The 24,909-nt window shown below is 41.9% G+C and overlaps 1 protein-coding gene across 25 annotated transcripts in view; it reads left to right on the top strand.

Moving 5' to 3' along the window:
* The window catches only part of CAB39L (calcium binding protein 39 like), a 135,913-nt gene extending 114,067 nt beyond the window's left edge, over positions 1-21,846 (top strand). For all 25 annotated transcript variants that reach the window (XM_063619182.1, XM_055244316.2, XM_063619196.1 and 22 more), the window contains one exon: positions 19,511-21,846. In XM_063619182.1, coding sequence (XP_063475252.1) covers positions 19,511-19,690 — 180 coding nt within the window. In that variant the 3' untranslated portion in view covers positions 19,691-21,846. The remainder of the gene's footprint in view (positions 1-19,510) is intronic.
* The last annotated feature ends 3,063 nt before the right edge of the window (positions 21,847-24,909 follow it).

Raw genomic sequence — 24,909 nt, 5'->3', positions numbered from 1 at the left:
TGCAGTGGTGTGATCATGGCTTACTGCAGCCTCAAATTCCTAGGCTCAAGCGATTCTCCCACCTCAGCCTCCTAAGTAGCTGGGAGTACAGACACGTGCCACCTCACCCAGCTAAGTTTTTTATTTTTTGAAGAAACACGGTCTTGCTGTGTTGCCCAGGCTGGTCTCAAAATCTTAGGCTCAAGTGATCTTCCTGCCTCAGCCTCTTAAGTGCTGGGATTGTAAATGAACACAAGTTGGATTGCTCACCACATGCAGAGTTCAATTAACAAGAGGCAGGTCTGGTAAAAAGAAAGTTGCTTTATTAGCCAAAAGTAATAATATGAAAGTGGCCAGATTCCCATCCAATGCAACTACTTTGAATTTTAGGGGCAAGGCAAGGTTTTAAAAAGAGAAAACAAGATATGGAAGGCACGTAAAAATGATGCTGAGTACAGTGTCTGTATTTCTTGTTTTGGTGGCTGTCTTGGGTCCCAGTCCAGGTGGAAAGCAGGCTGGTATTGTCTCAACGATGGCTGGGTTGTTGACTAGCCACCTTGAGGTTATCTCTGGAATTTTGCAGCTGGGTCTCCAAGCTTGGTCTGTCTGACTCAAGATTCACGTTTAGCCCCTGGAACTTCTAAGTAGGCAGATAATTAGATACTAGCATGCAATTAGATAAATGTGAAGGGAGTATAGACAGTGAGAAAGGGGTGGGTCGTGGAGTCTATTTTAAGACTAAGGAAAAAAACTTCTGCAGTTTGCTTCAAGGTTACATCTTTAAACCCAAGAGAAACGGGAAAAAATGTTTTAAATGCATTTTGAAGTTAAGCTGCCTAGTTACAGGATTATAGGTGTGAACCATGGCACCTGATCTCGGTTTTTATAAAGAATGTTTAGTGATAGAATTTGTAAGTCCATAAATGGGAGGCATGGCAGTTTATAAGGTAATTGTTGCTTTGAAAAGTAAGACATTTTTAGTTGATCTTTTAGCTGCCAGATATTTATTACATCATTATATATATATTTTTTAATTGAAGAGATATGTGGGATGAGGTATGGGGAAAGGGGCATGGAGCTTCCATGCCTTCCCTGAGCAGCCACCCTCCAGGAGTCTCCATGTGTTTGGCTCTCTGGAAGCTCCAGCCCAGATATTTATTGTCCAAAAGCCCATTAGAGCAATTAAAATCCTCAACTAATTTATAAATTTTATTCAGTTCCATTCAAAATCCCAACTGGACTTTCCCTGGAACTTGACAAGCTGATTCTAAAATTTGTATGGTAGAGCAATAGCCTAGGATTATCTATGGCAATTTTGAAGAAGGAAGTAATCTTCTCTACCAGATATTAAGACTTGTTATGGATTTAGCGTAAATGAAAACAGCATTGTATTGCCTTAGAAGCTGATAAATAGAACAGCAAAACAGAGTAGAGGGCCCAGAAATAAACCTATATAAATCCGAAACTTGATATTTGATCATGGAGGGATTGTAAACCAGTGAAGAAAGGGTTAAATATTCAATAAATGTTTCTTGGATAATGGGTTGTCCGTGTAGAGAATCTTACCCTGCAGTATACACAGAAATAAGTTCTAGATAAAGATCTGCACTAGAAAAGCAATTTTTTTAACTTTTACAAGAGAAAATAAGAGGCTGTCTATGTAATATTGGGGTAGGAAGAATTCCTTTAAAAAGAAATTAAAAAATCACAAAACATAATAGAAATTTTTCTTGAGACAGGGTCTCACTATGTTTCCCAGGCTGGAGTGCAGTAGTGTGATCATGACTTACTGAAGCACTGACCTCTCGGCCTCAAGCAATTCTCCTGCCTCAGCCTCCTGAGTAGCTGGGACTATAGGCCTGCCCTTACCATGCCCAACTAATTCTATTTTTATTATTTGTAGTGATGAGGTCTTGCTGTTTTACCTAGGCTGGTCTCAAACTCCTGGGCTCAAGTGATCCTCCTGCCTTGGCCTCCCTAGTGCTAGGATTATAGGTATGAGCCACCATACCCAGCCATAATAGAAAATATTTAAAAATGTGACCACACTAAAATTTTAAACTTCTGTTCAAAAAAGAAATAATAAAGTGAAAAGATAGGATAGAATGTGACATATATAACTGACAGATCATTAAGAAAAAGACAAATAACAGAAAAATAGGCAAAAGATACAAGTTAGTAGTTTACAGATGAGGAGACCTGATTGGCCAATAAATAGGTGTGCTTCTTACTTGTAATTGTGGAAATGGCCATTAAAATATCAATGAGATACCACTTTATGTTCTTCATATTGGCAAAAATGTCCAATCGTATCAGATTTTTGTAGGATCGGACAGCAGTGGGAACTGTCATACACTGTGTAAATTGGTATAATCACTTTGGAGAACAGTTTAGCAAAATAAACTCTTGAAGCTGTGGATACCCTTCAACTCTGAAATCCATTTCTAGGCAGTTTCTTAGAGACACTCTTGGATGTGTGCATAAGGGGTCATGTACAGTAAGTCCTCTCTTAAAGTTGTTGATAGGTGCTTGGAAGCGGACTTTGAACAAAACCATGTACACTACAGCAAGTCCTCGAATAACAATATTTTGTTGTAAACTTGATGGGGGAAAAATTGTTTGCCTTATCTGTTGTTTTGCTTAAAGTTACAGTTTCTAAGAACTTATCCACCTTAAATAAGGACTTACTGTGTAAAGATGTTTATTGCAACATTGTTTAAAATGGGGAAAGCCATACATGGGCACCAATGGGAGACTGGGAAAATAAACTGTGCTACACACATACAATAGCACATAATAATGGGTTAAAATAAATAGAGTTATGTGGATCACTTTGCCTAATCTTAGAAACATTTTGTTGAGTGGAATGACCAACTATTTAAGTATGTCATTTATTTAAAGTTTGAAAACATGCAAAAGAACACTAAGTGTGGATTCATATATATGCAGTTAGAGTCCAAAAACGTGCATGGAAGCCGGGCATGGTGGCTCATGCCTGTAATCCCAGAACTTTGGGAGGCAGAGGTGGGTGGATCACTTGAGGCCAGGAGTTTGAGACCAGTCTGGCCAACATGGCAAAACCCAGTCCCTACTAAAAACACTAAAATTAGCCAGGTGTGGTGGTGCATGCCTGTAGTCCCAGATACTCAGTGGGCTAGGGCAGGATTGTCACTTGAACCTGGGAGGCAGAGGTTGCAGTGAGCCGATATTGTGCCACTGCACTCCAGCCTGGGTGACTGAGCAAGACTCTGTCTCAAAAAAACAAACAAGCAAAATGCATGGGAATGCCAAATGCCAAATTCAGGATAGTGGTCATCTCAGGAGAAGAAGTAGGGAAGAGAATAAGCGATATTGTACAGGAGTGTCCAATAGCCTTCAACTATATCTGTAATATTTTATTTAAAAAAAATCTGAAGACAAGTATGGCAAAAAAATATTAGATTTTGATAGAGCCAATGAATATGAAGTCTGATATGTTACTCTTGTACTCTTCCGTGTGTTAGAATTATTTAATAAAAAGTTTCAAAAAAATGAATGAAACAAAAATAGAGTGCTTTAGGCCTGGAAAATGCCTACACATTATAAAATGGTAGGCCCTCTCAAGACCCTTGGACTAAAGGAATTGTAGAAAGCTGTGTATCGTGTCATTCAGCTCCCACAGAACTTTAAATGAGAATAAACTTCATATAATTTTGTTCGAAAATGCAGTATTATATATAGAAGGAAACAGTGGGTTGCAAAATAAAAATAACCTATTTCCATCCTCTGAGAAGATCAGAATTTGGGTCACCTAATCATTGGACAGGGTAGGTACATTTAAAAATAGTTGACCACTTGTTTACTTGTATGTGTGTAACTTGGCCTGCCTCGTACCCCAGCTATGTTCCTTCCACTGAAGTACGAACTACATTGTTTACTTGCCAAAAATATTTTGTTATTTAGAAAAAAGTAACAGCTAAGTCCTAGGATTGTTTTCACATCATTTAATTAATAGTATTTTTTTCCCCAAAGCACCTTCCGTAGGGTGCAAAGAATGTGGAACCCAGTCCTGAAAATGTCTTTGCTGGATTGTGAATGGCTGACTCTCATTATCTTGCTAATAGGCTCAACACGTGCTTCCTACTATTGGTGAGCAGGATAGTGTGGTGGGAAAGCCCCGATGGAGGTCAAGAGAGCAGAGTGTTTGTTCTGTCTCAGTTGCCAGCAGCCACTTTGGGCAAATCCACCTGGATCCATTTTTTCACTTGCAAAATTAAAGTGCTGAAGTCTAATTCTAAGATACTAGGTCAGGAGACTTTTGTCTCTGGTCCTGACTCTCCCAGAGATGTGCCCAATATGGATTGAGGGACCCATTATGAGATGATCTTCTCCCTTTCCTTTCCCTGTTAACCTTGATAGCAAAGGGCCATGTTGCTCCTTCCCACCAAACCATGTAAGGTGTAAGAAAATGGTCTGTGTCATTTGCTTGCTCAGAGCTGCTGAAACTCAGGCATGGCCAGTGCCAAATATGGCACTAGTCTGTCACTCAGATCCTAGCAGTTGGCTATAATAGCTATTCCCTTCAAAACAAGAAGTTCTGTCTCCAGCTTATTCCAGAATATAAAAGTCAGCTTGACAGTTCAGCCAAAAAAGTATGTAGAACAAGAATGAGAATAGTTTCCATGTGGTCTTACTGAAAATAAGCAAAATTACAGATGAATTTAGTGAAGGACTAACCGTGAATTACTCACTTCCTTAAGGACCCACTTTTTTATATTATTTATTTATTTATATATTTATTTATTTATTTTGAGATGGAATTTCACTCTTGTTGCCCAGGCTGGAGTGCAATGGCATGATCTCGGCTCACCGCACCCTCCACCTCCCAGGTTCAAGTGATTCTCCTGTCTCAGCCTCCCGAGTAGCTGGTATTACAGGCATGCGCCACCATGCCCAGTTAATTTTTCTATTTTTAGTAGAGACGAGATTTTGCCATGTTGGCCGGGCTGGTCTCAAATTCCCGACCTCAGGTGATTGCCTGTCTCAGCCTCCCAAAGTGCTGGGATTACAGGCGTGAGCCACCACTCCTGGCCTAAGGACCCACTTTCTAGCACACCAGACTACTATGGTCATGGTGTACCAAATCTAACTCTACTCATGGAGAAAGCAATTGAGACCAAGTGAATTTAGGAATTGGCTATGAACTAGTTTAATAATGATAATTTCCCCTAAAATTGTAACAGCATATTGGAAAATGTACCAACTTCTGACTTAATGTCTCACCAACTACTTTTAACTGGTGTCGAACATTCAGCTTTATCCTGTCCTCATTTGATCTTATTTTGCCCTTTTGCAAATTTAACAAAGAAGCCAAGGAGAAAATGTGAAAAGTCATAATTAAGGCCTCACTTCTCCTTTCTATTTTTAAAAATACTTTCTTTAAAAATTCATTAAACAATCAACTCTGTTTGTTTATAGAAAGGTTTGCAATGGGTATTTCTGGCAAACTTTAGCAACATCATCAAACATGTATATAAATATATTACTTACGGCTCTGTTTGATAATCCTGCTACTGAATGTTTATAATGTTGTTACCTACTTTACAAAATATTTTTGCAGTAGTATATAAAGAAAATGCAGCCTATATTTAATGTTTGTGAATATTACCTAGAATAAAAAAAAATTTAAGTTGCTTTTCCATGTAATTTTGGGATAAATGTCTAGTTTCCTATGTAACTTCCACAATTATATGAAATTTGTAGATCCCAAAGATTTGATTTCCAAAATACCAAAGCAATTGCATTAACAATAATGTTAGTAACATTTTAACATTTTGTAGCTTACAGAGCACTTTCCCTGACAAAATTCCATGTGATCCTCACCCCATCTGTGAAGTCAGGCAGGAAATAAAATAATTGAGAAAGTGTCCGTTTCATTGGCGAGGAAACTGTCTGAGAGACTAAGTGACAAGCCTGAGCTCTCACAGACAAGGCCGTCTTCTGCTTCCAAATTCCGTGTTCTTTCTTTTACATAGCCCCACTTATATGTGGAGAACTGAGGCTGGTAAATTCGAAATGGCAAAGTGCTTCTTTGCTAGACCTTTATATTTTGTAGAGCTCTTTGCGAGCAGGAATTTTCCTCTGATTTGTTCTTTCTCTGCTCTATCTCCTAACAGCTAGAAGGGTTTTTGGCACATAGTGGTTATTTAAATATTTAATTAATGTCTGAGTAAGTAAATTAATACGTATGTTCTTTTTTTAGAATTATTTTTATTTTTATTTATTTATTTATTTATTTTGAGACAGAATCTTGCTCTGTCACCCAGGCTGGAGTACAGTGGTGTGATCTCGGCTCACTGCAACCTTCGCCTCCCAGGTTCAAGTGATTCTTCTGCCTCAGCCTTCCAAGTAGCTGGGATTACAGGTGCCCACCACCACACCTGGCTAATTTTTTTTTGTATTTTTAGTAGAGATGGGGTTTCACCAAGTTGGCCAACCTGGTCTCAAACTCCTGACCTCAAGTGATCTGCCTCCCTCAGCCTCCCAAAGTGCTGGGATTACAGACATGAGCCACCGCACCCAGCCAATATGTATGTTCTTAAAGGAAGGAAACTGAGAACCTCTATGCCTCTGAACCAGATAAGGATTGCCAGATAAAATACAAAATGCCCCATTCAATTTGAATTTGAGATGGACAAAGTGTAGCACTGCACGGAACATACTAACATTAAAAAAATTACTCATTGTTCATCTGAAATAGAATTTAATGGGGCATCCTCTCTTTCTGTTTACTAAACCTGGTAATGCTAAACTGGAGGGACTCGTTTCAGTTTTCAAATACTGGGACAAGAACAGAGTCCTGGGTAGTAATACAGTGTCTTTTAAAAAAATCTTTCTGACAAAATGTTTGACAAGCATCGTCATGTTAAATAGAACTATTCTGACTTAAGAGTATATTTAGATCCTTCCTTCTTGGCATATTCCATTCAGAAATAGAGAATGTGTAGGTCTGGAATCTATGTTTTGTGCAGGCGGCTTCCCCTGGGAAGTCCTGGTCCACGTTTCCATCTGAGGCTTGGAGAATGAGGTCAGCAGTGTGTGTGCTCATCACACTCGCCAGACCTTCCAATGGAGCTGAAGGCCTCCGGGAAGAATAAGGATTCTGAATGGCTGTAGTATTTGTCCATTGTAGATGAAACCAGGAATAAGTGGCTAAAAGCTGTGATGAAAAGTACAGTATCACAGACCTGGGAAGGAAATAAAATACTTGAGAAAGTGATGGCACAAAGAGCAGAAAAATCCAGGGTGAGCAAGTGATGGCAGAGTGAAGGCCCCTGATGCACAAAGCCAGTATTCTCTTCAACTCGAGTCAGATTTCACTGGGATGAAGTTTATATTGACAGCTCTGGGAATCTTGAGGTTGGCCATGTCATCAGGTAAATGACTTTTCCTTAAGGATCCTAGGAAAGGAGACTGCACAGTTCCTCTGAGGAACTGCACACCTCCTCTGAGGTGCTTACCTGGAGGAGGGTATAGAGAATACAGAGAGGCTCAGCAGAGAGAAGCCACAGAGATGATTGAGCTATTTGGAGAACAAGACCTATGTGGAAAGATTTAATAACACTTATGCACCAAAAAAGAATACTGACAGAGAAATTTAACAGTGGTACTTGAGGGCCGAGCACACGTTTCATAAAATATCATAATGCAAGCTAACAGCAGCTATCTCAATAGGCTGCGGAGAGTGACTATAAATAAAACCAATTTCCTGAGAACGGGAGTTGTAGACACTGGAATAGGTCATTGAGGATGGTTATAGAATCACCTTTTCAGGGGGATCTAATAGGAATCAATTCTTGTTTGCCAAGAATTACCAGTGGGTTGTGTCTGAAGTGGAAGGATGAATTAGCTAAGTTCCTGAGGTCCCTCCCAGTTACAAGAGTCTATTCTTTCTACAATTGACTGTGATAAAGTATATTAGAAGTATGAATTCCTCTTTTTACAGTATTACTAGAGGAAATACTAGTATACTCATTCTTTGGATGGAGGATAAAATATTTTACCCAAAATAGGTAAAATGAGCTATTGGGTTTAAATATGAATCTTAATAACTTGCATCTGCATAACAGTAAGTATTTGGGAAAGTGATTACTGCTGTATGTGACACTGCAGTGATTTCACGTTGAAGGAAGTAGCAACTGTAATGAGCAGTTGCTGCAGGCCAGAAACTCTGCTAAACACTTTACAAGGACATACTCATTGAATACTTTCAAAACCCAATCCAATTTTGGCCACAAAAAGGATGTGTAATTCATAACATGCTACAACATAGATTAACCTTAAAAACATTGTGCTATGTCAAAGAAGCTAGTCATAGAAACCACGTATTTTATGATTCCATTTATATGAATGTCTAGAATAAGGCAAAGCTCTAGGGGCAGAAAGTAGATTAGTGTTGCCTAGAGCTGGGAGCAAGTTGGGGTGCAGAGGGGGCAGGTGACTGTTAATGGGTATAGGGTTTCTTTTGGGGATGATAAAAATGTTCTAAAATTGGTTCTGGTGATGATTGCACAACTATGTGAATATACTATAAAACATTAAAAAGTATACTTTAAATGAGTCAACTATATAGTCTGTGAATTTTATCTGAATAAAGCTGTTTTTAGGAAAAACTTTTTAAAAACCCCAGTGAGATATAGGTAATCACTATGCTGTATTCCTTTTACAAAACTGCCTACAGGCTTGAATTGTTCAGTTCAAATCAACGTGTTCTGTTACTCTAAGGAAGTGTCCAGACATCCACCTTGCATTTGGCTGTCTAAAGGCAACATTAAAATGCTGAAAAAACTTTGGAAAGAAGGCAAAAAACAGGTTCCCATTTCTTTGATCCACTAGTTTACTTAACAGTTTTAAAGATGAGAAACGTGATTATAGCTTGACCCCCAGCCCCTTTTCCCCTCCTTGCCCCTACCTTTAGATAAGTAGTTAAGAACATTTGAACCAAATAGTCAGTCACTGCCACACATGGCGAGGGCGAAGCTGGCGGCTGTACTGTCATGCAGTCACTGGCAGAAGCACCCAGCACAGCCCGGAAGGCGCACGCTGCACGCACAGCCTAGTGGTCAGGGATGCTGCTTTAACTTCTCTCAGCCTCACCTGGAGATTGGGGAAAAATTGTATCTTCCTTCCAGAGCTGTTGTCAAGATAAAAGAATACAATTCGTATAAACTGTTTAGCACAATGCCCAGTGCATAGCAAGGATTCAGCAGACAATATCTATCTTTTTTAAATGGCGATCAACTCATGTAATGTAAGAAGAACCTACAAGCATTAAAAAACATATTAAGGAAAAGGTAGGTTACAAAGTATTATGTACAGAATGCAAGCCCAGTTTTGTTTAAAATATTTCTACAAATAGCGATGTGCACAAGAAAAAAATGCTGCACGTACATACACCAGATATTCACAGTGGTTATCTCTGGGTAGAGGAATTATGTCAGTGATTTTTTTACTTTCTTCTTTGTGCTTTTCTTTATTTCACTAGTTTTCCACATGCATCTCTTGTGCAATCAGAGTGATGGTAAGAATGGTGGCAGTGAGGAGGAGGATTTGAGGAGGTTCTAGAGGTTTTTAGAGCATCCTGTACTTTCAGGCTGCTGGCCTCCACCACCCTCACTTCCTTCCCAGGGCTTTTCTTCCTCCCGTGATGTGCAGTGGGGTCCAGTCTAATTCTGTCGTGGGCCCAGTGATGCTTATAGACACCCAACCAGCTTGCAGATTTAACAATCAAGTCCTTTCTTAAACAGGAAAAAGTTAATTGTCTCTGATCAGTACTAGCAAGTATTGTGTCAAAATATTCTAAATTATTACTCAGATGTGTAGTCATATGAATAAGGATATAATTGCCTTATTTGACACTTCGACTGGGTGGGATTTTGCTTGGAGTAACTTCCATGTAACTGTAACAGGAGCATATACAGAGCATTCTAGGCTTGCAGCACACATGAAAGGCAATGAGGTCAGCAATGCAGAAGACTAACCTCCCCATACATTGTCTGGCTCAATCCCTGTTGGCAAAATAGAATTTGAATGAAATTAATGGATATGTGTGTAAGATGTAGACATTTTATTTTCCATGAAATGCATTCAGTTTTAAAATGGAGAGTGCAATATTTTCAGTCTTCTAAACTAAAAATATTTAAAATATTTGAGTTGTGGTCATGATATTTGCCTTCCTCTCACCACGCCTGAGAACTCCACAAATCATATCTCTCAGGCATGTTATGTAAACTAAGGGATACAGGCAATAAGGCGGCATTCTAAAAGGAGAAGTCCTGGGTAGTTTCATTTGTTCGGGAGTGGTTTGAAAATTATATATTTTTTTTTTAAATGGGGACAACAAAGACAACCAAAAAAATTTCTACCCTGGACATAATATTCAAAAGACTTGCTTCCCTATACCTTGAATTAGAATCGTGTTTCTTATCATCAGTGGGTTAATCTCAGGCCTTGACCAGTGTTCCGGCTGCCCCAAGGGAATCATGCACTATTGCATTAGCTGACTCCAGTCAGCAACTACTTTTAGAGGCAGCAGAGTTCAGAAGCCATAAAAAATAAAAACAAGAAAAAATTTAAAACTTGGGCACAAGCTTAGCATTTTCCTTAGGTTGATGGTACAGTGAATGAATTCGGTGGAATTGAACCAGTGATGCCTGTCTGCAAATTCCAGTACATTTTACATTTATTTTGGTTTGCCACATCGGTTTGTCTATTATAGTTAATCTTTTTTTTTTTTTTTTTTTTTTTTTAGAAAGAAAGACTGTCATGAGTTATTTATGTAGTCACCACAAAATGCCAGGCAATTTTTAGCTAAAACTTCACAGCAACTCCCTTGTAAACAAATGGTAACCAGAGCAGCCACACATTTCTGATAGGTATTACATAAACATCAGGCAGTTTGTATAAAGAGGCCTGGAGTCCCTTCTTTTTTTTTTAATATAAGTAACAATTTTAGTTTATTGTGGTAAAATTCACATAACATAAAATTCAGCATTAACCATTTTAAAGTGTACAATTCAGTAACAGTTAGTGTATTTACGATGTTGTACAACTATCACCAATATCTAGTTCCAGAACATTTCATCATCCCAAAAGGAAACCCTGTACTCAGTAAGCAGTCACTCCCCATTGCCCCTCACCCCCATCCCCTGGCGATCATTAGTCTTCTTTCTGACTCCATGGATCTGCCTATTATGGATATTTTATATAAATGGAATCATACAGTATGTGGCCTTTTGTGTAGTGTTTTGTTCATACACTGTTTTTAAGGTTCATCCATGTTGTAGCATGATCCATCAGCACGTCATTCTTTTTTTATTTTGTTTTAATTTTTTTGAGACAGGGTCTTGCTGTGTCACCAGGCTGGAGTATAGTGGCACGATCTCAGCTCACTGCAACCTCCACCTCCCAGGTTCAAGGGATTCTTCTGCCTCAGCCTCCCGAGTAGCTGGGATTACAGGCATCCGCCACCACACCCAGCCAATTTTTGTATTTTTAGTAGAGACAGGGTTTCACTATGTTGGCTAGACTGGTCATGAACTCCTGACCTCAAGTGATCCACCTGCCTTGGGATTACAGGTGTAAGCCACTGCACCCAGCCCAGTACTTCATTCTTTTAAATGGCCAAATAATATTCCATTGCATGGGTATACCACAAATTTGTTTATCCATTCATCAGTTAATGGATATTTGGGTTGTTTGCACCTTTTGGCTATTGTAAATAATGCTTCTATGAACACTGCTACACAAGTTTTTGTTTGAACAATGTATTCCATTTTTAGGAAAGGAGATGCTTGGTAATATGTAATTCATTGTTGAACTTACTGAGGAACAGCCAATTTTCCACAGAAACTGTGTCATTTTATATTCCCACCAGCAAAAATTTGTTTTCTTTCTTTTTTTTTTTTTTTTAACACAGTCTCGCTCTGTTACCCAGGCTGGAATGCAGTGGTGTGATCACGGCTCACTGCAGCCTCAACTTCTTGGGCTCAAGCAATCCTGCTGCGTCAGCCTCCTGAGCAGCTGGAACTACAATGTGTACCACAATGCCCAACTAATATTTTAATTTTTTGTAGAGACAGGGTCTTGCTGTGTTGCTCAGGCTGGTCTTGAACTTGAACTCCTGGGCTCAAGTGATCCTCCCACCTTAGCCTCCCCAAGTGTTGGGATTACAGGCATGAGCCATCATTCCTGGCCCAGGGTTTCAATTTATCTCCGTCCATCTTTGCAACACTTGTTACTCTCAGGGTTTTTTTGTTTTTGTTTTTTTGTTTTGTTTTTGTTTTTGCAGTCATCCTAGTGGGTGCGAAGTGGTATCTCATTGTGATTTTGACTTGCATTTCCATAATGACTAGTGATTTTGAGGATTTTAAAAATGTGCTTATTGGCCATTTGTATATCTTTTTTGGAGAAATGTCTGTTCAAGTTCTTTTCCCATTTTGGAATGGGTTTTCTGTTGTTGTTGTTAAGTTGTAAGAGTTCCTTATATATCCTGGATACAAGACACTGATCAGATATATGATTTGCAAATATTTTCTCCCATTCTTTGTGTTTTTTTCACTCTCTTGATAGTATCCTTTGATATACAAAAGTTCTCAATTTGATTCAATTTACCTGTTTTTTCTTTAATTGCTTGTATTTTTGGTGTCATATCTAAGAAACCATTGCCAAATCCAACATTATGAAAATTTACCCTGTATTTTCCTGTGAAAATTTTAGCTCTTATATTTAGGTCTTTGGTTGATTTTACTTTTTATTTAGAGTAAGATAAGGGCTCAGCTTCATCTTTTGCATGTGAATATCCAAATGTCTATATTGAGTGTTTTTTGTTTGTTTGTTTTTTGAGACAGCGTCTCACTCTGTTGCCCAGGTGGGAGTGCGGTGGCACCATCACAGCTCACTGCAGCCTCAACCTCCCAGGCTCAATTGATCCTCCCACCTCAGCTTCCTGAGTAGCTGGGACTACAGGTGTGCACTACGGCGCCTGGCTAATTTTTATATTTTTTGTAGATTGGGGGTTTCGCCATGTTGCCCAGGCTGGTCTTGAATATGTGGGCTCAAGCGATTCGCCCACGTCGGCCTCCCAAAGTGCTGGGTTTAGAGGTGTGAGCCACTGCACCCAGCCTCCGTGTTGAGTGTTTTTATCATGAAAAGGTGTTGGATTTTATCAAACTCTTTTTCTGTATCAGTTGAGAAGATGATGTGGTTTCCCTATATTGTGCTAATGCAGTACACTTGTATTAGTTTTCTAGGCTGCCATAACAAAGTACCACAGACTGAATGGCTTAAAACAACAGAAAACACAGTTCTGGAGGCCAGAAGTCCAAAATCATGGTGTTGGCAGCACTGATTTCTTTTGGAGACTCTCAGGGAGAATCTTCCTTTCTTCTCTCCCAGCTTCTGGTGGTTGCCAGAGGTCCTTGGTGCTCCTTGGCTTATAGAAGCATCTCTGTTTCCATCTTCACATGGCGTTCTCCTCTATATCCCTACGCGTCTCTGTGTCCAAAGTTCACCAGTCATTGGAGTAGAGCCCACCCTAAGTCAGTATTGACCTCATCTTATCTTGAGTACATCTGTAAAGAAAGTCTGTGTTTCCAAATAAAATCACGCTCACAGATACTGAGAATTAGGGCTTGAACATATCTTTTTGGGGAACACAATTTAACCCAGTACATGTGATATGTTACATTGATTGATTTGCTTATGTTGAACCACCCTTGTATTTCTGGGGAATAAATCCCACTTGGTCATTGTATAGAATCCTTTTGATATAGTGCTGGACTTGGTTTTCTAGTATTTTGTTGAGGATTTTTTGCATTTTTATTCATAGAGAATACTGGCATGTAGTTTTTTTGTGTTGTTTTTCTCTAGCTTTGGTATTTGGGTAATACTGGCCTCATATCATAAGTTAGGAAGTGTTCCCATTTCTTATAGTTTTCAGAAGAATTTGAGAGAGATTTGTGTTAATTCTTCTTTAAATGTTAGGTAGAATTTACTAGTGAAGCCATCTGGTCCTGGTCTCTTTTTTGTTGGAAGTTACTGATTTGATCTCTTGTTAGAGGTCTGCAGATTCTCTGTTTCTTCTTGAGTCAGTTGGGTAGTCTGCGTGTTTCTAGGAATTTGGCCATGTCATCATCTAGGTTATCTAATTTTTTGGTATATAATTGTTCATAACAGTCTCTCATAATCCCCTTTTATTTCTATAAGGCCATTAGTAATGTTTAGCATTTGAGTCTTCTTTCTTAGTCAATCTAGGTAAAGGTTTATCAATTTTATTGATTTTTTTTTCAAAGAACCAACTTTTGATTTCATTGATTCTGTCATTTTCCTGTTCTCTGTTTTGTTTATCTCTGCTCTAAGTTTTATTATTTCCTTCCTTATGTTGCTTTGGTTTGGTTTGTTCTTCTCTTCCTAGTTCCTTAAGCTATAAAACTAGGTTACTAATCTGAGATCTTTCTTTTCTTTTCTTTCTTTTTTTTTTTTTTTTTTTTTTGAGATGGAGACTTGCTCTGTTGCCCAGGCTGGAGTGCCATGGCACGATCTTGGCTCACTGCAACCTCCTGCCTCAGCCTCCTGAATAGCTGGGATTACCGGTGCACGCCACCATGCCCGGCTAATTTTTGTATTTTTAGTAGACAGAGGGTTTCACCATGTTGGTCAGGCTGGTCTCAAACTTCTGACTTCGTGATCCGCCTGCCTTGGCCTCCCACAGTGCTGGATTACAGACGTGAGCCACCGCACCCGGTCCAGATCTTTCTTTTTTAATGTAGACATTTATAGCTATAAATTTCCCCCTGAACACTGCTTTTGGTGCATCTCATGAGTTTTGATATATTTTGTTTTTGTTTTCATTTGTCTCAAAGTGTTTTCTAATTTTCTTTGTGATTTCTATTTCCCATTGGTTGTTTAAGAGGAGCCTAGGATACTTTAGAACCCAAAAGGTCAAAGGTTAGTTCCTCCTTGTCACCCCATGGCTGTAGACCCACCAAGCAGAAGCTTAGGAAACCCTTTTTCTTCTCTGTTATGGGTCCCCTGGCCTGGCTGAGGGGTGGGCTTACTGTAAGTAAGTCATGTGGGCTGCCAAGAGACTGTCTCATCATGAGCCACTCGTGACCACAGGGACGTGCAGTGTTCCCAGAGAGGGCTCTGTATTCCTTAGCGCTTGCTGCATGAGTGAGTCCACGACCTTTGATGGAAAGAACAGAAACATGAAGAATTTATATATCATATTTATGAACAATTTCTGAACTAAATTGGCCAAATGAACTGAGTATCAGATTTGTGGGCTTTGATTTCTAGTTCTGAACCTCACCTGGTTAAATGTCACATTTCATCAGTTCTCAGAACAAGCATCCTGGGATTAATCTCAGCTTCAGCCCTTGCTAGTTCTGTGAGCCTGGCAAAAGCAATTTTGCAACAGTGTATGTGTTCTACTCCATGCATTTGAATGGTACATGCTGTATGCCATGTACCATTTGAATGCATGGAGTAGAATACGTATACTGTTCTCCTTAAGCCTCACAGTTACCTAATGGCACTCAGGTACTGTCATCATCCCCATTTTTCAGATGAAGAAACTGAGGTACAGAGAGATAAACAAGTTTTGTGAGATCATACAGCTAATAAGAGGTGGTGCTAGGATTTGGGCCCAGACTGTGTGCTTCTGAGTCTGCGCTGTTAACCATAATACTGTGCGGTCAAGTTTATTAACATGAATCAGCCTGTTTCCTTATTAACAGATGAGGATAACAGCTCTTATACTTCAGGGCTGTCGTGAGGGTTAAGTGTTCGATGAGTGTGAAACACTTAGCCCCGTGAATGAAGACAACCAGCTGGGAGGGCTATGAACTGGCTGCCCATGGTCGTGTGTGCAGTTGACCAGAATTAGGGTGATGGGGCAGTGACGAGGCCTTGAATTCAGTTCAGGCACTTTGCCTCCAGCAAGCACGAGTCCCCACATACAGTGACAACAGAAGGCTTTCAAGAGACTTACTTGTGCTGACGCTGCTGATATTATCCAGCACATTCTCCCCACCCAGACAGGCAAAGGTCCTTTTATTTCTAGATGACAAAACTTTGCTGGTGGACACACCGCTAACATGTTGGAGAGGTGGAATTTGAACCCAGGTTCCAGAGCCGGTGCCGCCTTAGCTCCCACGTTCCCTTACTCATTCTTACTGTTGCTCCCACGTCCTGTCCCGCCCACCCAGAGCCTGCAGTGGGACAATTCAGTATTCCTGGAATGCTGCTTTTCTTACCACCACGTGTAAACATTCTCTGCCTGACTCATGGACTAGCTCTCATGCCGCCCACACCGTGAGCCTTCCTGTTCCAAACCCGGAAATGTAATGTCATTGCCACCTCCTGGGATGGGAGCCTCCACAGTCTTGTATTCCCCACATTGGTACTCAACATCCTAGGGTAGTTTTCTCCTTCCCCACACTTGCTAGGGTGGAGGAACCTTAAGGGCTTAGCCATGTAACCCCCACTGCCCCATAACTAGGCCCTTTCATAGTGTGTTCCCTGTAGAGTTGGGCACTGCGCAGCTATGGGACAGGGATGGGTGGGGAGAGGGGGTGCCGGGCAGAGGGGGTGCCAGGCAGAGGCAGGAGGCCAGACCACCACACCAGAGAGCTCTGTAGGGCTCAGAGACACTTTGATCTGCATTCTGGTCATTTAGTCATGTATGTAGCAGTAACTAAGGAGCGTGTCTTTTACAAAATGGTGCACCAGTCAGTATCAAATCGTGGTTTCCACCAGGAGTTCACATAAGAATCTCTGTGTAACTTCATAGAAATACAGAATGCTAGACATCCACCACAGACCTGCTGAGTTGACATATCTGGGAGGTAGGACCTGGGCAGTTGTAATTTGTTTTTTTTTTTTTTGAGCGAGACAGAGTCTTACTCTGTCGTCCAGGCTGGAGTGCAGTGGGGCGATCTCGGCTCACTGCAAGCTCCGCCTCCTGGGTTCACGCCATTCTCCTGCCACAGCCTCCCGAGTAGCTGGGACTACAGGCGCCTGCCACCACGCCCAGCTAATTTTTTGTATTTTTAGTAGAGATGGGATTTCACTGTGTTAGCCAGGATGGTCTTGATCTCCTGACCTCGTGATCCGCCCGTCTCAGCCTCCCAAAGTACTAAGATTACAGGCATGAACCACCGCTCCTGGCCCGGCAGTTGTAATTTTTAAAGCTTCACATATGTGACAAACAGTGACATTGGTGGCCTCCAGGGAGGGAAGGTGAGAGGAGGACTATTCACATTTGTCCTTTTTGAGTTTTGAACTAGGTGATGATATTATGTGTTCAAAAAATAAATTATGTTTAAAAATCATAAGCTCATACTGTATGTTGTTTATGTTTAAATATCTATGTGATAGGAGGATAAGGATTAAAATGTGCCCAGAGATGGTGGCACACTGCTGGGGGTGGGAGGGGAAAGGTGGAAGTTGAGGGTTTGGTTCCATTTGTAATGTTTTATTTGTTTAAAAAGAGACACTTGAGGCACAATGGCAAAATCTATTCGATTTGTGAGGTAAGTATACTGGATTTGTTATGTTATTTTCTGTTTGAAAGATTTTATAGTTAAGAACAAATATTTAAAAGTAAAACAAAGTCAAATATGAAATGTTCATAGACAGCTTCCACGTGCTCCTAGCTAGTGACTTAGGAGAGTGATAGGAAAGGTGAAGTGCAAGCCTGCGGTGCTTAACAGCAGGGAGTCATTCTGAGAAACACGCTCACTAGGCGATGTCGTCTGTGCGGGAACATCACAGAGTGCATTTACATAGATCTAGGTGGTGGAGCCTACCACACAGCTAGGCCATATAGTGTGGGCGATTGCGCCTAGAGCACAAACCTGTACAGCATGTTACTGTACTGAATACTGCAGGCAATTATAACCCAATGGTATTTGAGTATCTAAACATAGAAAAGATACAGTAATAATATGGCATAAAAGAGAAAAAATGGTACACCTGTATAGGGAACTTACCATAAATGGAGCTTACAGGACTGGCAGTTGCTTTGGGGGAGTCAGGGGTTGAATGGTGAGTGAATGTGAAGGCCTAGGACATACCGTACACTACTGTAGACTTCATAAACACTGCTTAGACTACACTAAATTGATTTAAATTTTTTTTTCCTTGTTTTAATAATAAGTTAACCTTAGGGCCAGGCATGGTGGCTCATGCCTGTAATCCCACAGCTTTAGGAGGCCAAGGTGGAAGGATTATTTGAGACCAGGAATTCGAGAACAGCCTTGGCAATCGTAGTCAGACCTGTCTCTACAAAAAACTTTTTAAATTAGCCAGGTGCAGTGGCATGCACTTGTAGTCCTAGCTACTGGGGAAGCTGAGGCGGGAGGATCGCTTGAGCCCAGGAGTTCCAGTCTGCAGTGAGCTATGATGGTGCCACTGCACGTCAGCCTGGGCAGTAAAGCGAGACCCTGTCTCAAAAAAAAATAAAGAAATAAAAATAACCTTAGCTTACTGTAACTTTTTACTTTTATAAAAAGTTTATTTTTTAATTTTTTAAAACTTTTTTACTCTTGCAATAACACAGCTTAAACACATTATACAGCTGTACAAAAACATTTTCTTTCTTTATATCCTTATTCTATAAGCTTTTTCTATGTTTAAAGTTTTTTATTTTTTACTTTTTAAACTTCCTTGTTAAAAACTAAGACATAAACATTCACATTAGCCTCGGCCTACACAGGGTCAGGATCATCAGTATCACTGCTTCCACCTCCACATCTTGTCCCCCTGGAAGGTCTGCAGGGGCCATAACACCCATGGAGCTGTCACCTCCTGCGATAACAGTGCCGTCTTCTGGATACCTCTTTCAGGACCTGCATGAGGCTGTTTTACAGTTAACTTTTTGTTTAATAAGTAGAAGGCGTATACTCTAAAATAATGATTAGATGTATAGTATAGTAAATACAGAAACCAGTACCATCGTCATTGATTATTAAGTATTGTGCACTGTGCATAATTGTATGGGCTTGAATTTTATGCAACTGGCCGGGCAGTAGGTTTGTTTACACCAGCATCACCACAGACACATGAGTAAATGCACTGACCTACGATATCACAAGGCAATGGGAATTTTTCAGCTCCATTATGGTGCTATGGGATTACAGTCGTATACATGGTCTGTCGTTGGCTGAAATGTCGTTATGTGGTGTGTGACTGTATTGATCACCCTCACTGAGAATTAGAGTCAGGGGCTTCTACACATTAATAATATCAGTCATGCATGAAACGCGAGTAGCTTGGGTGAGGTCCCTGGCCTGCACTGCTGTAGGGTGGGTGAGGTCCCTGGCCTGCACTGCTGTAGGGTGGGTGAGGTCCCTGGCCTGCACTGCTGTAGGGTGGGTGAGGTCCCTGGCCTGCACTGCTGTAGGGTGGGTGAGGTCCCTGGCCTGCACTGCTGTAGGGTGGGTGAGGTCCCTGGCTTGCACTCCTAAGTATTTGTTTCTTTTTGTTTCAGGTGTTTGTGGCCAGTCCTCACAAAACACAGCCTATTGTGGAGATCCTGTTAAAAAATCAGCCCAAACTCATTGAGTTTCTGAGCAGCTTCCAAAAAGAAAGGACGGATGATGAGCAGTTCGCTGACGAGAAGAACTACTTGATTAAACAGATCCGAGACTTGAAGAAAACGGCCCCTTGAAGAGCTCCCCGGCCCCTGTCACAGTCAGTCGTCTCATTTGTCCAGTTTGTACAGTGTGTCATTTCAGAAAGTCATCATTCTTAGGAAGACTTTGGAGGTGCCTATTTTTTCTGTTGTAATTGTTCTAGGTAGATGGAATATAAACATTTGAATGGGAAAAAAATTAACCTAGAATAATATATTCATTTTAGTCGAGTCTGTGATTATTTATGTGAAATCAGAACCATTGTATCAGATGTTGATAAAAGCAGTTTTAACTTGCAGACGTGAGCCCCTGGGCACCATGAGCCGCTAAATGGGAGCTCAATTGACAGGCATCACCAAGTCTTCAAGGAGGACTGAGTTCTCAGGGGAGAACTGGGAATGGGGCCAGGGTGCAGACGTGCTTTGCCCGTCTGTAGGTAGACACACAGATCGCTCAGGGCACTGAGAGACCCCAGAAGGTGAGGTTACTGTTTCCAGTCATTGTGTGTCCTTTGTTGCTGCCAGTGTCTTTGGACTGTAATCAGTGCATCCACACCTCCCAGGATCCAGTGCTCCCTCTCAGCTCAGTCTCTCCTCACTCCCTGTCCCGCATTCCGTCTCAGCTCGTCAGCGTGGCCTCAGTGGGTGCGCCCATGCCTCCCGCAGTCCAGGTGAGCAGGGGAGCAACTGAGCAGGAAGAGGATGGATCAACAAGGGTCACGGGGAATAGGGGACCCACGGGGTGTGACCTGCTTGCTAGAGAACTGTGAACATGTGGCTCTGGATAGAGTCACTGTTGTTCCATATTGACTTCCAGAGGGTGAGTGAGGGACAGAGTATTTCCTTCATAATGGTCATGGGTGAATGCTTTCTGCTGTAAGTATCTTTTAGAGTAGGAATCACCGTAGTGGGATGCCCAGGAGGCACAAACCGTGGGTCCAGGGAGTCTCAGTGGGGAACTTTTATCAGTATCAATAACCATTGGAAGGAGAAATGATTCATGTGTGAAAAAATTCTCATATCCATCAATAAATTTTTTTTCAGAGCCATTGTATCAGATGTTGATAAAAGCAATTTTTTTCTAATAAGCTGTCATTCTATAATTGCCCATCACAGTCTTTAGTGAACACATAGAAAGCCTATACAGTTTTGGTCCTGAATAGTCTCTTGCGACTAGGATGATTGAGGTGTTAATTCCTCTTCCTTATAAAAAGGCTTGGAATCAAAAATATTTTAAAAGGCCGTGGTTTCGTTTCAGACATCAAGCATCTAAAGCGGGATTTTAAAGCGATATTTTACAAGAATGAAAGGCACAATTGTTGATCTGTATTTTTTAGACTTCAGTTTCTAAATCATGAATCGTTGCCTTCCACAGGAACCCTCCCTTTTTACATTACTTGAGTGTTGTGTACTTTTTCTTCAGCCAGGTATTTCTCTGCCTAGAGAGGGGAAGAGAAATGTGTTCTCCAGGACTGATCCCCTTTGTAGATTTTGTACCTGAAGAATTACCTGGCAGTGCACCACCCTTGGCTAGGCCCAGGTGTGTGTTTCTTTCTTGCCTGGCATGGACCCCGAGGCAGGTGATGTGGAGCCTGGCGCACCTCCCCGCTCTGGCAGCTGTGGCATCCCTGGCCAATGCCCTTGCAGGAGGCCGGCCGGCAGCCTGTTGACCCGCACTCTTTAGTCAGTGATGTCAGATTGTTTTTATAACGTTCCCTGACAGTTGAGAGTCCCTTAGAATTGCACTTTTCTGGTTTCGCTTATTTAATTAAAAGAGATGAGTGTAAGTATTAAAAATGAAGGTGAAATCACCATTGGAAATGTATTTGGTTACTTAATACTGTTCCACAACATCTTGGGATGTGTGTTTTCCTTTGGAGAGTGAGGCCTTGTTGTTATTCTTTTCTGATAAAGAAAACATTTTATTTCCTTTGGGCTTGCATTAGCTCTTTCCTAGCAACCCATTATCCCAGCTCAGTACCTTTCAAACAGAAAACTAGAGTCTGGGGTTTTGTTGTGATCTGAATTTGTAAGTTATTAATGTGAAAGAGGGAGCAGGAAGCTCACAGTCAGATTTGTTTGTACAAAGTTCACTGTAAATACTGTGAGAATTGAATTCTGAAAAGGTCATATTTAGTGATTTCAAAAGCACACATTTAAATGAAGACTGACTAAATAAAAGGTACCACACACCTCTTGGTTGGTTTCATTCCATTGCGTGTTGTGTGGCTGTGTTTGTTCTTGCCACCGTTCCAGGCAGGGAAAGCCTTATGCTGCCCCAGGGCCCCAGCACACCTTCCTGTATGCCCCACCAACCAGTGACCCTGCACCCGTCCCATCGTCCAAGCGACACTAACCACCATTGACTAGGCAGCGCCTACTGAACACTAAATCTACACATCCCACTGTTGATACCTCCCCATACCTGGGAGTCTTTCCCATTGTGTAATTGAGGACACTGAGGTTCTGAGTGGTTGAAAGATCCCGGACCTAGTGTGGGATACCCTAGATACAAGCCCACAGTGGCCCGAGGCCAAATTCCTGTTCTCTCCCTCACCTTCATTATCAAGGCTGTGAACTAGGGATGGTCCAGGGCATCAGAAACCATGTGGAACTCTCCCCCACTGCTGCCTGGGAGGTTCCCCAGCTGGGAGGGTCCTAGCGTTAGGCCAGCAGGGACTGAGATCATAATGTTCTTGGACCAGGCTCTTGGCCAGAGCCAGGCATCTGCCCAGACGCTAGGATTGCTCCTGGAGAAACACTCAGGAGCACCCTCCCCTTGGAAATGTCCCAGACCCTCAGCCTCGTGGACGGACCTCCTTTGATGGCTCTGGGGGAGCAAGGTGGCTGTCCAAGGAGGGGCTGTGAGCTTTCCACAGCCCCTCTCACCAGCCAGACTGGTTTGTCCACATTTCCCATGAGACACAGCTGCTGTGAGCCATAGCACAGTCTAGAAATCATATAAGACTGAAAGTGATTGTAACAATGTGAGGAAAATGAAACTCAAAGATTCCTGGAGTCCTTTTTAATGTCAAAAGATAGTTGTTTCAAAACAGATTTACAAATCTTGCTGGCCTGTTATATTAGAGGACATTACGATTTTATGTCTTTTACTTTTTTACCATTTTATCCAAAAGAATATTATACATGTGGCATGAATGAACACCATCTCTTCGTGGGTGTTCTTTCGGAAAGGTTTTGGATATTGTATTGGGGGCTCACAGTTAGATAAAGGTCTGAAACATATACTATTGGGACACCCTGAAAAGCTAGCCTTAGTCTACCTAAAAAGACTGAAAAGATTGAAGATGGATGTAAACAAGGTGTGATTTCGTTTTTGAAACGTGGAAACTGCTGTTATGTAGCTGCCATAATAAGCAGAGCAAAGCTGAGTGTTCAGCCTGGTCTGCACTAAGCCCACACAGACATCTCACTCAAGTCTCCACCTGACGGAGGGAAACTTGGACCACAGAGAGGGTGAGTAACTCCCTCCAGATCAGACAGCTGGCCACAGAGCCAGGATTTAGGGTCAGGGCTGACCCCAAGGTCCATGTCTTTGGAAACCAGGCTGCGAATTCAGGCCCCTTGGCCTATTCTTCAGCTCTCCGCCCCGGGACAGATAACTTCATCTCCTCCCGGCCCCCATGGAAAAAGGAATCCTGGATACCAGTGCTAAAGGATAACTCAGCAGAAAGATTTCGAAAGCTGGATTCATTCAGGGGGGTAGGTAACTTAACTTCACTTGGTCGTCTGATGTTTGGAAGATCTGATTAGACCTCTGTATAGCGTAGGGACATTCAGTCTTGAACTTCTCCAATATTTTGAGCAGTCCTTCAACTTGACATAGGCATTAATTTCAGATTGCAGCGGGGGCAGTGGCTCATGCCTCTAATCCCAGCTCTTTGGGAGGTGGAGATGGGGGTGGGCTGGGGATGGGGGGCGGGTATGGCAGAGTGGGGGAACAGGATTGCTTGAGCCCAGGAGTTTGAGACAAGCCTAGGCAACGTAGTGAGACTTCATCTGTACAAAATAAAACTAAATAATGAAATAAAGTGTTAAAAAATTTCAGATTGCAGTTTTGCACCTGCTTTTGTTTTCTTGGCTTTCTTTTTCAGTTGGACATAATATTAGCTTAGATTTCCCTACAGGAGCGATTGCCACTCAGCCAGCCATTCCACCATTTCCCAGTGGCCCCAGCACCATGGGGCTACAGAGGCTGAAGTTCATGGTGGACGCACATCCAGTACCTGCCAGGGTCCCCGCCTTCCCTCATCACTTCCTCCTCACGGAGGAGCATGTGCAGTTACAATACCCTAAAATAAAGTCGCCATCAAAACGCACAGAAAGCCTCAACCCCTTTACCATCAACCAATGTAACATAGATGCAATTTAATCACTCCACTGAGAGCCATCTGTGTTACTTTAAAATGCTGTGATCATAGGGCCCCTTTGGAGAATATGTTGCAATATACATTAATAATTTATCCTTTAGGGAAGGTTGGAAAAAATAAGATCACTTTTAGTTTTAGTTCTGATATTTAAAGTTGTAAAATAGCAAAAATATGTATTCAACTACTCATTTATTCATCCATTTGACATCTGTTGAATTCATTCTCCTTGCTGGTTAGGGATGGATCCTGGGACAGGACACCGAGTGACACACCGGGGTTACTGTAGGCCTCCTGTGATGGTGGGAGCTCGTGGGGCAGGGAAGTCAGAGGCCTTTGTAAGTCCGTCCCCTGCAGCTGGCACTGGGGCCAAGTCAGCAGAGAAGGGAGGATAGACAGGAGGTGAGGAGCCCGGGAGGAAGGGCAGATCCCACTGCCGAACCCGAGGACGTGGCAGACCTACAGAAGGGCAGGCACCCTTCAGTGCAGAGCCCCCCCGCACTGGGCCCACAGTGGCGAAGCTGAAGGGGGAGGTGCAGGGAATGGGGAACCCTGACAACAAGGGGAGCCAGAGGTCTCTGACAACGCCAGCCGGCTGCGACCACATGGGCCCCACCCCAGTTCACCTCCCCTCACAGCTGACACGATGTGCTCTTGGGACCAACCCTAATTCATCACCTGCCAGAGAGGGAATTGTGGAAACGCGCTCATGCTTAGCGAAACAGACATTGCCGATGCCCCCAGATGTGTTCTGCCTTGGGGAGAGGCTGACACACCCTCCTACCATCCTTCCCCATCTCGGAGACGTCAGGTCCCTTTTTCCTTTGAAATGTCATCTACTCATGAGAGGTTTCTGTGGATTAACTA

This window comes from Symphalangus syndactylus, chromosome 15, assembly GCF_028878055.3.
Source record: "Symphalangus syndactylus isolate Jambi chromosome 15, NHGRI_mSymSyn1-v2.1_pri, whole genome shotgun sequence".
Taxonomy (NCBI): Eukaryota; Metazoa; Chordata; class Mammalia; order Primates; family Hylobatidae; genus Symphalangus; species Symphalangus syndactylus.
This window is presented reverse-complemented; position numbering and strand designations above follow the sequence as displayed.